The 18,191-nt window shown below is 46.6% G+C and overlaps 1 protein-coding gene across 1 annotated transcript in view; it reads left to right on the top strand.

Annotated features, from left to right (window-relative positions):
• The window catches only part of BRD8 (bromodomain containing 8), a 716,998-nt gene that overhangs the window by 682,117 nt on the left and 16,690 nt on the right, over positions 1-18,191 (top strand). Inside the window, exon 26 of the mRNA XM_085618373.1 lies at positions 209-277. Within this exon, the coding sequence (XP_085474499.1) occupies positions 209-277 (69 nt within the window). The remainder of the gene's footprint in view (positions 1-208; positions 278-18,191) is intronic.

Raw genomic sequence — 18,191 nt, 5'->3', positions numbered from 1 at the left:
ACTTGATGTCTTCGCAGTGCTTGATTTTCTGTTTGGATGGTTGATTGGTTAATGCATTGGTTGGCTGCTGGTTAGGTGGTTGGTTATTCCCCAATGCTTTTCTTTTGAGAGCAGGACACTGCTGGCATTGGAATGTATGCTGAGATGTTTCCTTGGTGTATATCGATGGCTTTTCCTTCAATGAGGGTTTGTTTACTTTTCTCTGCAGATTTGCTGGGTGCTTTATGAAAGCGGTTTCTGACAGGCAGGCTCCGGGCTACAGCGATATCATCAAAAGGTTAGTAGAAATGTAACCTGAAAAAGGGATACTGAAAAGACCTCGGCCAGAAGTGATCATATTTGAGTTCCAAAGTCCTCCTGACATCAACATTATGAGCACTCTTAAATGTGAAGGTTTTTGGTTCGTGTTTGTGCTAACTTTGAAAATCTGGACCATGTATGAAAATGTATTTTTAGTTGTTTTGTTCTCCAATGCATGTACCTGTAATTACTACATTTTCCAAAAGGTAATTTTGTAAGAGCTCTGCCACAGTGACGTTTATGAAAGCCTGATTCATCTGCTAGTTTAGATGATGCTTCTGAATAAAACCAATTATTATTCAATATAGGAATGTCCCTTTTCGCTTACAAACTCTTGAAAAGGTGACGACTGACCAACAGCTAACTTGAGTTTAGGTTTTGAGTTTCCTGGCGCTCTCCGATAAATCTTGCAAATGTTGGTTCTGGATGTTAGGAAAGAACTGTCGCCAGACCAGACCTTCTGGAAGGTAGCATTGTTTCATTGAAATAGAACTTTTGGGTTAAACCTTCTACTTTTTGACTCTGTATCCCTTTATATTCTGCTTTCATGCCTGTCATTTGGGGCTGGGTGGGTAGGAAGTGCCACAGTGTAGTGCACTTTCTTTTTCCAGCATCAGTTGTTCTCAATGATTAGTTGTCTAGGCATCCACATTGAGGTGCATCACCCCACCCTGTGCTTGCCAAAGGTCATGCTAATTGAAGCACTAAGAACAGGAGCACTCAACTACAGATTATAAAAAGGACATCATCAAGAGTTGAGCACTGATTGTGTGCAGAACCAGGTGCACCGAATGAATATTTAAAAACTCCCTCAAGGGCTCCTTAACTAATCTCTACCCAGGTAAAAACTACATATTCACCTCATAGGAAAGACATCTTTGACCTAATCTCATCATTCCCTCATGACTAGGATGGGCTCTAATTTCAAACATTGAACTTGTTCCCGATTCCTAAGTGAAGCCTTCCAATGTGGATCCGGGAGCTCGCTCCCTCAAACACTGTCAAGTTGACAGAAGCATTTTTTAATAACTTTCACCAGTGTGGAAGGGACATGTCCCCTCAAAAAACAACAAGGTTCAGACCGTGTAAAGACTACCACAACTAGCAGAGGTCAGTGCGGACCCCCAAGAGGCCTGTCAATGTTGTCTGGGCTCTAAACACAACTCAACATCGTGTGACAAATGCAACAAGGCTATATGTGAAGTCCGATTAAATCTGGTCTGGGTCAAAGTCAAGAGCATGCGCCTGTTCCCCCTTCGACGCTGTGCTCACGAATGATCCTCTTTGAGGTCAAGGTCTTAAAATTAGTTGAAGAATTTGAAACACTGTTCTCCTTCATACCGCAGCTCCCTTGATGAAGGGCCCTGTGACGCCCTGGGTACCACCAGGTCGCGAACTCTGTCTCCATCCCCGAAACTGATTCCATCCCATGTTTCATTATGTCTGAAATTCCTGGGTCCAGAGGCATCCAGTCCAGGCTGTGGCTACTGAAGAATCTGCCTCCTTTGCCTCTGTCATTAGGAGTGCAGTAGAGGTGCTACACCTCACTGAGGACAGAAACAAATGCCCTCACAGAAGATCTCCATCCAGGACAGACCACACACGAACCTCTTCTCCCTTTCATTGAGGCCCTCAAGGACACAATGCTGGGAACCAGGACAAAACCAGGATCTTGCCCACAGTAAATAGGCAGATTATATGGGGATGTAGCCGTTCTTTGGAAGACCCTGCCTTCCTCATTCAGCAACCCATCCAAGAAAGCCTGATGGTGAAGGCCTCTACTAATTGTTTCAACTCAAATGCATTTCTGAACACCCCAACAGACAGAGAATCGGAACATGGATGCATTTACTAAAGGAAGTTCTCCTCTCAGCCATCTTCACTCTCAGATCTGTGAACACTTGCTGCCGCCTGGGGAGATACTCCCATGCATTATAGGACATGGTGGTGGACATCTTACTAACTGTGCCTGATGATACCAGGCCCAACTTCCAACGCATCATTGAAGTTATGCAGGACACATCAAAGCACTCAATCCACTCAGGTCTGGACACCACCGACTGTTTGGGTAGGGCAGTCTCTTATGAACGTTTCATTTGATAACACACGTCTCTTCAGAGATAAGGCGGACTAAGCCATGCTCTCTTGGGTTGGCACCACCTCCACTGGGGGAACAGTCGGAACACCGCGGTCTAAACAACAAGTGTTCTGGCTCCACAAGCCCTACCGCGCATGCCTTAACCATGCATGTGTGTGGTTAAGGCATTGCGCTGTAGGGCTTGCGGACGGACAAAAGCAGGGAGAGATCTGCGGTGAGGTAAGTGAGGTTGGGGGTGGGTCATGGTACTTTTGTGGGATGGGGTCAGGGGTTGTGTTGTGGACTGGGAGGTGAGTCGGGGATGTTTTAAGTAGGGCTGGTGGGTGGGTCAGGGGTTGTTTTGTGGGCTGGGGAGTTGGGGTTGTTTTGTGGGCTGGGGGATAGGTCTGGAATGTTTTGTGGGCTGGGGTGTGGGTCGGGAATGTTTTGTGGGTCGGGGGTAGGGCAGTCTAGCTTCGGACAGACGGACGGAAGCAGGCACCAGGGAGAGATCTGTGCTGCGGTTAGTGGGGCTGGGGTGTGGGTGGGGGTACTTTTGTTGCATAGGGGGTTGGGGTTGTTTTGTGGGCAGGGGATTGGGTCGGGTTGTTTTAATTAGGGCTGGGGGTGAGTTGGGGTAGTTTTGTGGGCTAAGGGGGTTCGGGGGTAGTCTTCAGGGCTGGGGTTTGGAGGTAGTTTTCAGGGCTGAGGGGGTATTAGGGCTAGTTTTCATGACTGGGGGTGGGGCAAGTTTTCAAGGCTGGGGTGGTCAGGGGTAGTTTTCAGGGCTGTGGGGGTCATGTGTAGTTTTTAGGGCTGGGGAGTGTTGGGGTAGTTTTTTGAGTTAGGGTATTAGGCCTCAGGGCAGGGGAGGGGAATGGGTAGTCGTGGTTGTTTTTAGGACCTAGGGGAGGGCGGGCAGTTCCAAGGCCAGGGTCAGGTTAAGGGACAGGGTTTTAGGCATTAGGGCAAGGGGGACAGGGTCAGGTTAAGGGACAGGGTTTTAGGCATTGGGGTAGGGGGGACAGGGGCAGGTTAAGGGACAGGGTTAAGTAACAGGGTTTTAGGCATTAGGGCAGGCGGAGGGCACACCATGGGGGTTGGGAGGGGGTAGGGATATACGCACCTCATGGTTGGAGGGGGCGGGGGAGTTTTGTGCATTAGAGCGGTGGGGAGGGGGGTGGCGACCCTAACTACGCATTCCCCTTTACCATGCATGCCTTTACCATGAAAATTTGTGGTAAAGATATGCGTGGTAAAGCAATGCGTGGTTCAGACACAGTCGTTGTTCAGACCGCGTTGTTTAGGCATGCGGGGGTTAGGGATTTCGTTGTTCCATCATACAACCCCTGCACTGCAGTGTCCCCAGCAGATTCGCCACTTTTGAGAGCTTAGAAGGGGGTCACAAGCAGAGGTTGCTTCACTGCTTTCCTCTACAACATACCAGTGTCCAGGCCCCCACAGGAAGAGTACTACCTGGTCCTCTGCTCCTCCTTCTGTAGTTGCTGCAAACCTGTTTTAAGTTGCCCTTGCACAAACACATGGTAGCGAGCCATGTCTCCTTTTACCTCCCCGGGTGGAGGACCACTACATCCGACCAGTGGGTGCTCCAGATTGTGCAAAATAGTTACTCCCTCCCATTCTTGTCACTCCCTCTCATAATGCCTCCCACACCACAATATTCCCTGGAGTACCACTTGTCCATCATCCCAAGGGAAGTTTAAGCATTCTTAACCAAGAGAGCAATATATAAAGTGTGCTGGTATCAGAGATCGGGGCTGGTTGTTATTTCAATTACTGTTTGGTGCCGAAAAAAGGATGGAGGCCTGTGTCCTAACCTTAATCTTCGCCCTCTGAACTTCTTCGTCTGGAAAGACAAATTCAAAATGCTCCCTTTGTCCACGTTTTTTCTGCCCTGGATCCAGGAGACTGGATTTGTGGCACTGGATCTGCAGTACTTATACTTCGACATTCCTGTCCTGCAGTCCTGTAAATGCTACCTGCAGTTTCAGGTAGGCCACAAGCACATTCCATTCTCTGCTCTTCCCTTAGACCATACCAGTGCACCTCGGGTTTCACAAAGGTGATACTGGTTGTTTGAGCTCATCTGCGGAGGTTGGGGATACCAGACTTCCCATACCTCAATGACTGAATACTGTAGACGACTTTGCACTAAACAGTCGTAAGCCACCTCCATACGATGACCGACATGACCTGAGTCTCAATGAGAAAATTTTTGAAGCTTCTCGGCCTTTTGGCCTTCTGCATCCTGCATCCTGCATCCTGCATCCTGCTGGTGGACCACACCAGGTGGTACATGCAGACTCTGCAATCTAAAGTCTCAGTAGACTCAGTACCAAGGGAATGTTTCAGATTCCATCCAGGTTTCTGAGGAGACTGCGAAAAATCTGTATTGGTGGCTTCAAGACCGCAAATTAATTGGTGGCAGATCCCTCTCCCTGCCCCATCCAGAGCTAACAGTTGTGAAGGATGCACTGTTGCTGGGTTTTTAGAGGTTATCCGGGAGAGGTGGAAATCAGAGGACTCTTGTCTGCGGCAGAAGTTCATCTCCACATTAACATGCTGGAGTTGCGGGCAATCCGCTTGGCACTGAAAGCGTTCTTCCTGACAATCAAAGGGGAACCGGTATAGGTTCTTACAGACAACACTACCTCAGTGTGGAACTGCAATAAACAAGGCAAAGTGTGGTTGATCGTGGGTTCTGTCCCAGGAGGCCCTGTGCCTCTGGAAGTAGCTGAATGTGCAGGATATGTCTCTGGTTGCAGAGCACTGGGCCGGACCTTCAAATGCCAGGAAAACAAACTCAGTTGCCTAGCGCATCATGAATGGTGGCTGTATTCAGACGTGGCACAAAGCATCTTCCAATAATGGGGAGACCCTGAGTGGATCATTTGTACACCTTCCGACTTCTTGCTCGCTTGCCCAAGAAGATCAGGAAGGACCAGGCCCAAGTAATTATTGTGGCCCCAGGCTCAGCAAGGAGAGTGTGGTACCTGGAACTACTTGCTATGAGCATGTTGTCCTCCACTCCTGCTGCCTCTTCAGGAAGACCTCCTGTTGCAGCAGCAAGACAGGGTCCTGCATCTGAACCTACACAACCTGCACTTATATGCATTGAGTTTGAGTAATGGCAGTTGATGGTTTTCAGTCTTCCTCCTGTAATAGTTGATGTTATCTTGGCATCCAGGCGTCCCTCTACTAAACCTGCTTCTGTAGGATGCTGGGAGAGATTTTTTGTATGGTGTTCCTCCCACAACATCCAGCCATTATAGGCACAGTTAGCTGATATACTGTTATATTGTCTTTCGTTTGCCCAGCAAGGCCTTGCTGTGGGAACAGTTTATGGTTATTTATCGGTCCTGTCTTAACTATTTACTCAAACCTAATTAACCATCATTGTTCAAATTACCTTTTGTGATGCAAAGGGCTGTCTCATATGTTCTGGCCAAGACCTTTTGTGATGCCTCAATAGTACTCACTTTGGTTCTCACTTATCTCATAGGTGCCCTGTTTGAGGCAGTGCACAGCTGTTATCTCGGCCTCCTCACAAGACATTTTCCTCATAGCGATCACATCAGCTCATTGCATGAGTGAGCTACAAGCTCTGTCTGTCCAGTTGCTGTATACCATGTTCTTCTCAGATAAACTGGTACTTAGGACAAAAGCTGCATTCCTACCAAAGGCTGTCACTTCCTTTCTCATAGGGCAGTCTAGGCAGTCTATTGCCCTGCCAGCTTTCTTTGCCCTACCTCATACATCTATGGTAGAAGTGGAAGAAAGACTTCATCTCCTTAATCCCAAGATTTTGCATTATTCGCACCAAGCAACATCAGGTGGACAATCAGCACTTTGTGGGTTTCTCTGGGGCAAAAAAGGGCAAAGCTGTGTAAAAGAGAACCATCTACCAATGGATTGTATTATGCATCACAATCTGCTATGGGCTGGCAAAAGAAACCCAGGAGGATTGCGTACTCAATCCACATGAGCAAAAGTTTCTGATACTGAGCTAGCATGTGGTATGCTAGTTCTGGGCATTTGCCAGGCAACTACGTGGGCGTCCCTCCACACGTTCACAAAACACTACTGCCTGGACAGCCAGGCCCGGGAGGATGGGCACTTCACCTGATCTGTTTTGCAGGATTTCTAGTCTGATCAGTTCCACAGACCCTCCACCTGGGAGGTACTGCTTTGGTATCTATTCACAAGGTGAGGAATCTGCTGTTAGAAGTCTCTATCAGAAGAACAAGCTACTTACCTTGGGTAACAGCTTTTCTGGTACAGATTCTTCACTGACCCACTCACCTCCCCATTCTTTGGAATGGTTTCATTTAGTCCTTTAATAAGATCCCAAATCAGAAAGTCTGAGCTCTGCCATATTTTTATTTCAATGTCTCACCGTCAAATGGCACAGACAGAGAGCAGATAGAAACTGATGTCAGTGTGCAGAGGGGGCACTTATTTAGGGGTCCCAATGGCACATCCGAGGTGGGATGGTCCTGATGCAGAGTCGCACGACACCACCTGCTGGTGCAGGAGGGAGTTGCTACCAACCGTTTCCAGATTCAGTCTGGCACCTGGGGAAATGCACATGATGAGGAATCTGCGAGTTAGTTAGAGTCTCTTCCAGAAAAGCTGTTACCAAAGGTGTGTAACTTGTTCATCTGTCACATATATTTCAAATCAACGAATAACCTGGTAGGCTATATTTAAAGAGTTGTGGACATCTGCAGACCCTCGGTTGTTTGTATGTTTAGCATTTGAAACACATTTTTTTGACAGCACCTGCCAGTCCAGGAGGAAGTTGCTACAATAAGTTTCCAGATTCAGTCTGGCACCTGGGAAATGCACAAGATGAGGAATCTGTGAGTTAGATAGAGTCTCTTCCAGAAAAGCTGTTACCAAAACAAAAAAAAAGAAATTGAAACAAATGATTAAGAAATGCATACATCACTGAGAAGTAGATATTGCTATCATGCATTTTTTCAGCAATATGCCCTAAGAAGATCATTTGATTTTGCATTATCACATTACATAGATAGATAACAGAAGGAGATAACAAGATAGATAAGTAGTGGAATTTTATGAGGGAGAAGGCGAAGAAATAAAGTGTCTTTGTTATATCAAGAAGGAGTATGATATAGTTAACGTGAAACTAGTTTTTGTGGTAAAAGTGGCGAAGTATTGTAGAGAGAAGGAAGAAAATATTATGCTCTTCTTTAAGGTCTGTGTGTGTCTAGATATTTGTCCATTTTTTCCCAGAGTTGATGTGAATATGCACACATGAGGACTGGGTCAAAGAGATGCTGTCTGCACTTCTGATAAATGTAATTCATTCCCACCAAGTGTGGAAGGAAATATTGTTCAATGATTTTCAGTTGCCTGAAATAGATGTAATACCTTATATAAGCATCAGCTCAAATAATTGCAGACCTGGTTGTTTTAACTTAGATGAAGTCCAGATATGTTAAATAGTGGGTGAAAAACCTTTGACATTAAATCCTTAATTGTATTCCAAAATTCACAGTAGAGGGCAGTTGAAAAGAACATATCTGATATCTTGTAGGGAAGTGGATTTTTATGCTGTGAGGTAATGAGACCTCACCGTGTGATAATGTCACAATCTCTATCAGGTCCAGTTAGGTTTCTTTAACAAAAACTTTAGCTCTGTCTTAGGTAGCTGTTTCACAGAGCAGCCAGGCTTAGTCGAAGCAACAAGCGTAAAGCATTTAGAAGCACTAAAACAACAGATAAGTAAGAAACGCGGCACAATAAAAATCCAACACCAATTTATAAAAAGAAAATGGATTGTTATCTTAAATTAGATACTAAAATGATAAACAATCTATCAGAAGGAACCGTAGAAATGATTTTTAAAAGGTAGGTTTACTTGTTATTGTGTTTAACCTTGTTTAACTCATCTTTGTTCAATTTCGTTCATCTTGTTTAGTTTTGTAATGCTGTTGTTTTAATTTCTGTTTGTTTTTCTGCCCACTCACTTTCCTGCCATTTTTCCCATCACATCTCCCTCCCACTTCCTGCCCTCGCCAGCTCTACCCACCGCCTCCCAGTGCCTCTCCCTCCTCCCAGGACCTACTTAATGGAAGATGCAGTGCAGCTGCGCTGCCAGCATGCTAAAGACAAGCCTGTCTCCAACCCACTGCACCTGGACCACGTCCAGCGCCAGGAACCCTGTCTCTACTGCTTTTTGCAGATCCACCGCCTCCGAGCCTTGGACCCCAGACTCCACAACAACAACTGCTGAAGCACCTCTTCACAATCAACAATAGGACCTTTTTCCTGCCAGCACTGCCTATTCTGCGAAACCAGAGCACCCACAAGCATGACGGCAACCACCACGCCGGCCACAACAGCTTCTTAACCACTCCACTGCCTCTTTTTCAACGCATGATCCCTCTGCAAGCAAGTCACCGAAATCTAAGACACCATCACATCCCTCACCCCGACATCATCTTCCTCACTGATACCAAGCTCAACTCCACATCCACGCCCGACTTCACCTCAGCAGTGTCCAGCGGCTACAAGATAGCACACCAAGACAGCATCAACAAACACAGAGATGGAATTGTTATCATCCTCAAAGAAACCATCCACTGCACCACCTCGATCATGGAACACTCAACTTTGAAATCCATACCGATGGCAAAACCACATTCAGAGGCACCCTCGTCTTCAGACCTCCAGGACCTTTGCCCAGCTTCTGCGACGCCATCCCCAAATTTATGGCAACGCTCGTCATTGACTCCAAACACTACATTTTCCTTTGAGACCTCAATTTTCACTCAACTATTTTAATGACACCAACACCGCAAATCTACTCGAAAGCATGAACAACATCGGCTTCACCCAACTCGTCACCAACCCCATGCACATTGCAGGACACACACTTGACCCCACCTTCACAGCCAGCAACAGAATCAAGTACAGCCATGTCACTGAGCTCATCTGGACAAACCATGCCATCGTCCACTTCACCATTACAGGATCGCTCAGCACCACCACCATGCCACCCAGCACCTCACACCACAGTAAGGACAAAGTATCAGAGAGCCAGTGGACCAATGTCCACAACACCTCCCACCCTGACACCGCAACCAAACTTGAACAGGTTGTCAAGAACTACAGGTTGTCAAGAACTTCTCTGTCTGGATCACCGATAGATTCGTCCCCGTCAAGTCCACAAAACTCAAGAGATCCCCCAAAGAGGCCAGTTGGTATACCACGGAACTGTAAATCTCAAAATGCAACTGCAAGCGATTGGAAAGGTAATGGAGCAACAGCAAGGAACCCACAGACCGAGCCACATTCAAGACCTCCCTCAACCAATGCCACCAACTCCTGAAAGAGACAAAAAGGAGCATCCATGCCAACCACATCAAAGCCAGTTCTAACCATAGCAAAGAACGCTTCAACATTTTCAGAGAGTTCTCCAACCCCTCAGCCACCGGAAACATCATCACCCCTTCCCAGGATCTCCGCGACACCCTGGCGGACTTCTTCCATGACAAGATCTCCACCATTTTAAAAACGTCAAACCCCAACCCACTGCCGCCGACATCCTCAGCCTACTTGTTCCCACAGGTGCTAACCCCAACGACCTGGTCAACACATTGGAACAGCTCACAACTCAAAACAGCACAGCCATCATGAACTCCGTCCACTAAGGGGCACCCACGGACCCCTGTCCCCATCGCATGTTCAACCTCTGGAGCAAGATAATCAGCAACGCGCTCACTGCTGTCTTCAACCCATCCATCATCACGGCCACCTTTCCCAAAGAATGGAGGCACACAGAGGTCAAACACCTTCTCAAGAAACTGTCCGTCGACCCTAGCAAACTCAAGAACTACCGTCCCATCTCTGTGCCCCACTTTCCCCCCAAAGTCCTTGAAAAGGCCTTCAACCTCCAACTCACTGAACACCTGGAGGAACAGCAATCTTCTGGACTGCTCCAAATCCGGATTCCACACCAACCACAGCACCAAAACCACCCTAATCGCTGCCACCGATGACATCAGACCCCTCCTTGACTGGTGAGAAACGGCAGCCCTGATCCTCCTTGACCTCTCAGCAGCTTTCGACACCGTATCCCATCACACACATTTATCAAGAGGCTTTACTACATTGGAATCCAAGAAAATACCCTCAAATTGAGCGCCTTCTTCCTCACCAAAACAACCCAGACTATCTGCCTACCACCTTTCACCTCAGAAACTAAGAACGTCATCTGCAGCGTCTCTCAAGGCTCGTCCCTACACTGTGCAACACCTGCTTAAACCCCTTGGCCAACATCATCAACATAACACAGCTAATCCTCCTGCTATCAGAAGACCCCTCTACCATGATGGCCAACTTCCGCAGGTGCATGATGAGCGTTGGCGACTGAATTAGAGACAGCTGCCTAAAACTCAACACAGACAAAATGGATGTGTTCATCTTCAGGAAGAATACCTCCCTGTGGAGAGACGCCTTGTGGCTTTCCAAACTACAACCCTCACCCACTCCGACAGACCCTGCCCGCAACCTTGGCATCATCCTGGACAGCAAGCTCACTGTGAAAAACCAGATCAACGCAGTCTCCTCGCCTGCTTCCTCACTCTTCACATGCTTCATAAGATCTTCGAATGTCTGCCTGTCAATACCAGATGAAACGTCACTCAAGCCCTAGTCACCAGCCGGCTGGGCTATGACAACAAACTCTACATAGGAATCATCTTGCACCTCCAGAAGGGCTTGCACACCATACAGAATTCAGCGGCCAGACTGATCCTCGATCTCCCAAAGTGAACCCGCATCACCCCCCACCTCAAAAAGCTCCACTGGATCCCCATTCAGAAGAGATGTCAATTCAAGATAGTGATCCACACCTACAAAGCCCTACACAATGAAAGACCAGCATACATCAACCACCGCCTGAACTTCCACCATCCCTCCAAACACCTGCGCTCCACCTCCCTTTCCCTTGCTTACACTCCCCACATCCACCGAATCAACAGTGGAGGACGCTCCTTCTCCTACCTCACTGTAAAGTCATGGAACGACTTCCCCCTTCACCTCCGGACCTCATCATCTCTGCTGGAATTCAGGAAGAGCTCTCAAGACTTGACTGTTCAACTGAACCCTCCCTAAGCAGCAGGTTCTCAGCGCCTGGATACTCTCACAGGTGATTAGCCACACTTTATAAGTCCTGTTTGATTGATTACATTCTTTTAAGTTCCAATAAATCTTTGTAATCGGCGTTGCAGTTTCTGATCCTATGTCCTAGTATGTTTACCAATCCTCACATGGACTGGCCACAGCGGGTCAAGAGCCAGCCACAAGGACCACTTAGGCCAAGGGATACAGTTACCTGTTGGATCCAGCAGTTACAGGGTCCTCACTGAAGATTTCACCTGGATTGCCGTTTCAGCAAGGAGTTGTTCTGAAGCTGAGGATGCAGGATTCTAAGAAGATAATAAGGATGCTCAAGATGCTGGAGCTGTGGAAGAGAAATGGGGAGTATTCCTTGGGCCACCCCAGGGTCCACAAACTTCAGGGATCATCTGAGGCCTTAAGACTCGATCTCCCACATTACCCCAGTGGAGTCCAATGCAGGTCCAGTTGCCACTGGTCAACTGGTCTCTAGTTATGGGGGTCCTCAGCAGTTGTCCACAGGTTAGTGTTTCTTGAAGGGTGACCAGGGTCCACTCTGACAAAGGCCACGGGTCCGATGGATTTGGGGACACCTTGGGAAGACCAGGAGTCTGTCTCCCAGCGAGCACTTCGGCATCCAGCAGTTTGCAGGCGATCCTAATCACCTGGGCTCTGATAAGTGCAGGCTTCCTTCTGCTTTTTTTGTCCCTGGTGCTGAGCAGGGGGCTAGCCACCAGTCGCTTTGAGTGATTTCTTCTTTTCTGGCAGAGGTGGCCACTGCAGGGACAGTCCTTTATGCATGTCCCTCAGGTTCAGCAGGTGCAGTCCAGTCTTTGGTGCACCTCCCTCTCTGCTCTTTCTCTTTGCTGGGTCCAGGGAACAGCAGAACAGTCCTCCTTCTTTCTTCTTGCCAGTCCAGGAGTGATCTGAGAACTATTGTTCTGGGGTGCCACTTTATGCCATCTTCTCAATTGTTGGAGGAAAGGACTCACTAGCAATAGTTCTCACAAGGCTACCCTTTGCGCTTTACATCACTTGCGGAGGGTTGTCCACCAAACCATCCCCGGATACCTCTCACTCTACCAGGATCTAAGATGGTGCAAGCGTTCTTCCTCTCTGAGGAACCCTGGGCATACCCCTTGGGTGTACCCAGCATAATGAGCCACTTCTTCTGGGAAATGGGATTTACAACTGGTTTTCTTTCCCCCTCTGGAGGAAATGCCACCCTGTCTGCCTACACAAAATGAGGGCAGGTAAAGGCATGACTTCCATTTGCTTCACTGAGGCAGTAGCCTCTCTGAACCTGGGCCATCTGTGGCCACCGCCCTGTGGTCATCCTACTGGAGGAGGTCACGCCTCCTCCCTTGAGCACCTCTCTTTGTTCCCTGTCTCTGGGAGTGCTTCACACTTCCCAGCAACGGGGCAGCATGTTGTCTTGGGTGATAACTGCTGCATATAAACAGGAAAGGCTACCAACGGGCAACAAAGTGGTGACTGTCCACAGTTACCTTTGTATTAAAAGATACCTTAAATTTGATCTCAGCGCTGTGCCGGGTTTAATGTAATGATTAATTTGGTTACTGGAGTAATATCTTTGGTGATCTCAAATGGAAGTTAGTGTTTAGCACAATAGCTAGTGAAACTCCATGTTAGCCAATGGGACCACTGGCCTTGCCACAATGAAAACTGCTATTTCGTGTTTTCCCTGTCAGGACATGTTACGATCAAAACGATCATGTCCTTGGTTTAATATTAAGCATCCTGCCTGGTGGACTATCCAGGTCCTCCCTAGGGATGGCCTATTGCTATTAAAAAAGAAGAATTTGACCTAGCAAAAGTATTTATTTTGCCATGTTGAGTTGGCAGGTTTAAAGCTGCTCAACTAGGCTGCATTGTCAGGCCTCGAGTCACGTTTTCACCTTTTCATTATAGTGGTGGCACAATTAAGTGCTGCAGTCCACTAGTGACACTTAACTTACTTGCCCTGGGTACCTCTTGAACCATATACTCGGGACGTATAAGTAAGTTAAATGAGCCAGTCGGGTATTAGCCAATCGTACACTTACTTTGAGGTTCAGAGCACATGCACCGGGGCCTGGACAGCAAGGTACAGTGCACTACAGAGTTGAAAAACCAGCAGCACAAATCAGAAAACTTAGGAAGGGGGTGATCGTACAAAAATAGGTTGTTTCCTACATATCTCATAATTCCTTTTTTACAATTGCAACCGTTCCTGTTGTCTATGAGATCTAATTTGTATAGTTTGCTGGGGGTCAAGAGTGCTTCATGTAGGAGCATGTATTTGGTTTGAGCTAATGCTGGAGTAATTCTGTCATAAAAAGGGAAGTTCATATATTGTTCCATTGTGCTTATATATTGGAAATTAATGTCAGAAGCAATGGCATTAAGACCCAGTTTATTTATTTGAATAGAGGAACATTTAATTTAAAGAAATTATAAAATTATTATTTTTATTTTTTATTTAAAATCCTGCTGTAAATTAGCAACCGTGTGGTTCAGATTTTGGGCCCAAATCTCTAATAAAAAAAATTCACACTGAGTCCATTTTTCTCAAAGTGTTGGAGAGCAATCAGTTTTTATCCTCTTGTTTTGCCAAGGAAAGGCTAAGTTAGATTGTTTCATTTTAAAATCAAGTTTATTATCTTCGTTTGTTCAAGAATCTTTTGAGCCAGAAAATATGATTTTAAAATACAAAGAATCAAATGTGTTTGTTGTCATTAAAGCTGCTAAAAGTAGGGCCTGATTCATCATATCCCATGGCACTTGTAATAAGGCAGAGGGCATATCTGTCACGTTTGTGGCAGAGTACACATCCACCAAACTCTAAATCTCAGTTCTCAAAAATATATATTTTTCAATTTTAAGCCATAAAGGGTCTGATTGATTCTCTGACTGAAACGCAACAGATCCAGAGCAACTGGAAGATGCCTAGTTACCTTTTGCAAAGGGCCTGCCTTCCACTGCGCACAACCCCATGCCCCACATTTTCGGTATCTTTTGATTAGTCTGTGCTAGAAACACCTTTTTGGGCTTAAACCTGCACTGCAGATTATGGATTGTTTATCAAATGGGGAAGATCCATAATTATGTGAATAAAGTTGCTACCACAAAATCCCTTAATCCCAGTAGCCCTACATATGCCGAATGCCCTATTATTAGGTAAATGTTATTAGACAAGGGTGTGGTTGATTACAGAAAATAGGGTGTATGGGGAAGTGCGGGGGCTTCTTACAAGTACTTAGGTGATTTTTGATAATTAATTCCTGCTTACAGTGATTGATGCGGAGGCCAGACTGGGTAAGGGAAACATGTTTTTTTAGTGAATGGCCCGAACCAGCAGAATCTCACACCATGCACAGCTCCCTTAGTCTCGGTCTGTACTTCAAACCAGCTACAAAGACATCTTTGCCAAACCGAAAGTGTGATGCAACCCCAGGGCTCTGGAAGTGTACATCACATTCAGAAACATTCTGTAGAGGGTGCCACCATAGATGCACAAAGCCGAGGGGGAGTACAATTTTTTAACAGAGTTTTATATAGCGCGGACTTGATCCGGTATGGGTATCAGAGCGCTTTACATAGCACCAGTTACGTTACGTTACATGAGGACACATTCATTTTTTTTGTTAGGCACGGGGAGATTAAGTGATTTGTCCAGAATCACAGGATGTTCAGCGTCATTGCCGAGACTCGAACCTGGTTCCCCAGATTCGAGGTCGACCGCCCAAGCCGTTAGGCCAACTCCTCTCACACATTAATCTTGCAAAGGAGCAGCATCTATTGCTTTAACATTGGTTCAATGACACACAATTCATTCAGTATCCCTTCATCCTTGCGCTGACAAATCACAGCCACTTCAATGAAACATCAACTCTCAAGGCTCCGTCAGTGCACCCCCCGAAATGCGGAAACATCTGCCTCACCAACATTGTATTGTATTGCATTGTACTGGTTCTTATATAGCGCTGCTGTCACCCCACGGGTATTCTGGCGCTCAGGTATAGGAACACACAGCCATCATGATGAGGGATCAAAGGAAGGACAGGGAGGATCAGGCTTTCGGGAAGAGCCATGTTTTGAGGCTCTTTCTGAAATCAGTTAGAGAGTCGATCTGTCTGATCTTCTGTGGTAACTCATTCCACAGCCGAGCACCAACCACGCTAAAGGCCCTCCCCCCCAGCCTAGAGCGTTTAAATCTGGGAATTACCAGCAGACTGGCGCTGGAGGAACGAAGCTGTCTCCGAGGGAGGTACCAGGCAAACCTTTCCTGTAAAGGGACCGGGCCCATCTCGTGTGTTGCTCTGTACACCAGACAGAGGGATTTAAAAAGGACCCTTTACTTAATTGGTAGCCAGTGAAGCTCTCTCAAGGCATGAGTGGAGGACGAGTTACGCCGCAAGTTTAGCAACAGTTTTGCCGCGGCAGACTGGACTCTTTGCAGACCCTGAAAGATGTATTGAGGGGCCCCTAAATACAAGGAATTGCAATAGTCCAGTCTGCTCATCAATGTGCTGCTTACTACCAGGGGACGCAAATCCTTCGGTAAGATCAGAAGTATCCGATGTAACAGGCGCAGCAGACCGAAACACTCACTGGCTGTCTTGTTTGCCTGCGACTCCATTTGGAGGTTCTTATCTATTAGGACCCCCAGGTTACGTATCGTACTGGCCGGGGCCAGCGGGTCCTCTCCGGGGGTAAGCCTAAACTCCACCGGTGTATGCAGAGGCAGCCTCGCCAATGAGCAGTACAACACCTCAGTCTTCCCTCCATTGAACTGCAGGGAGTTCCTCCGCAGCCAGTCTACGGTCTGACGCATGCACTCTTGGAATAAATCCATAGAGACTGCCTGTTTTCTTTCCAAGGAGAACGCCAGTTGTGTATCGTCCGCGTAGTTGACCAAGTCAACCCCGAACGATTTAATGATAGAAAAGAGTGGCTGTAGATAGATGTTAAAGAGAATAGGGCTTTGAGCTCGGGCTGCATCAGTGCCCAGCCCCGCTTAAGGAAGTCCTGCCAGTCGAAAAATGTAATGCAAAGACGCAGCTCGGTCACTGCACCTCAGTCTAGCATTTGGAAATCTGTCACTCTAGATACGTAGTATCCAAGGATATCTCCGTCAGTGCACCTCAACTGAGCATGCCACACGCAGAAATCCCAGCCACACCAAACATGCACTACAAGTTAACCGTTTGTCAATGCACCCTCATCCTGGGATGCGGGAATCTCTGGCATTTAAACATGCAGTGTCAACTCAGCTCTGTCAATGCACCTCAACCTGGGAGGTAGAAATCTCTGGTAGTTTAACAAGCATTAGTAAAGTAAACACATCCTTGCTAATGGGAACGACAAATGTGCGACTGGTGTGGCCATATGTGCTACTCAAGAGGCAACTTTCTCAACGCGAACGTTGCATGGTCTGACTATGCATAAAAGTAGCTGCGTGTGAAGCAGCAAATTGAGACTGGCCCTCTACCTGTGTGGAGACAGACGCTCTCCTGTCGCCACAGTAAAGAGCTGTTTTTACCTTGCCCAGAGTAGTCTGTCTTTTTCTTTATTTTTAAGTTACCCCGCAACAAGGGTATAAAGAAGCTACTGAAATAAAAGAAAGGGGAAAGTTTCACAAAATGGTTGAGGGAAAAATGGTTGAGGGAAAAATGGGGCTGCAAGAGGAGAGAAGGGGAAGGTAGACCTGGATTAGATGCAAAAAAAAACAAGCATTGGCATAGCCAATAGGTCTCGCTTTTGTGACCGTCTAAGTATTTAGTTATGCAGCACAATATCCTTGGTGCAACAACAACTGTTGCATGCCAAAACACTTATAAGGTCCCAAAGGCGAGACCTATTGGCTATGCCAATGCTTGTTCCTTTTCCAGAGAAAATTGTTAAATAGATCGTACATTTTTAAAAGAATGATTACATGAGTCTAATAGTGACCATAATAATAAAAAAGCTTAGCATTGGTGTGACCATCTTTTTTATTGTTTCTACTCTTACCCACCACATGATAGATTTGGAAGGGCCAACCCTCAAGTAGATCTGAAATGTGATGGTTTTGTTAATTCAGATTTATGATTCTTTAATGCCATCATTGAAATCTGTGAAATCAAGATGCCTGGTTGCCATGATAAGCCTATGTCTCCTAAGATATTTTTGTGCAGTGTTAATTAGAGGTTTTTTTTCTTATCTTTGTTTACTGTGTAGCCAGAAACTTATACATAATTATCAGTCCTTTTCATTAGTGCTAGAATAGAAGAGTCTACAAAAAGTGATGGGTGGGAGGCTTGAATTAATTTTCAGCCACTCAGGTCACATCCCAGTCAATTGTTATTTTGCACACTATGCCACCTCAGTATGGACTCAGCCATATGCAAATCAGTCCTGACTCTGCTCCACTAGGAACAGTTCAGCCCGAACTGGCAGGCCCTCCCTAAAGCGGAACACAAGCAAACCCAGACCGGTTTTGCCCTTATTAGGGCTCATCAATCGGGTGTGCCTTGGTTCCAGAGGCATAGCGTCCAGGGGACCCACATTTGGGCATACCCATCCCTCCTAGGGTGTTGCACTGAAGTATACGAAAAAGTGATGGATGGTAGGCCAAAGAAATGTTGAATTGCTAACCTGA

This window comes from Triturus cristatus, chromosome 7 (assembly GCF_964204655.1).
Source record: "Triturus cristatus chromosome 7, aTriCri1.1, whole genome shotgun sequence".
Lineage (NCBI taxonomy): Eukaryota > Metazoa > Chordata > Amphibia > Caudata > Salamandridae > Triturus > Triturus cristatus.
The sequence above is the reverse complement of the archived record's forward strand: the minus strand, read 5'-3'. Positions and strand labels throughout refer to the sequence as shown.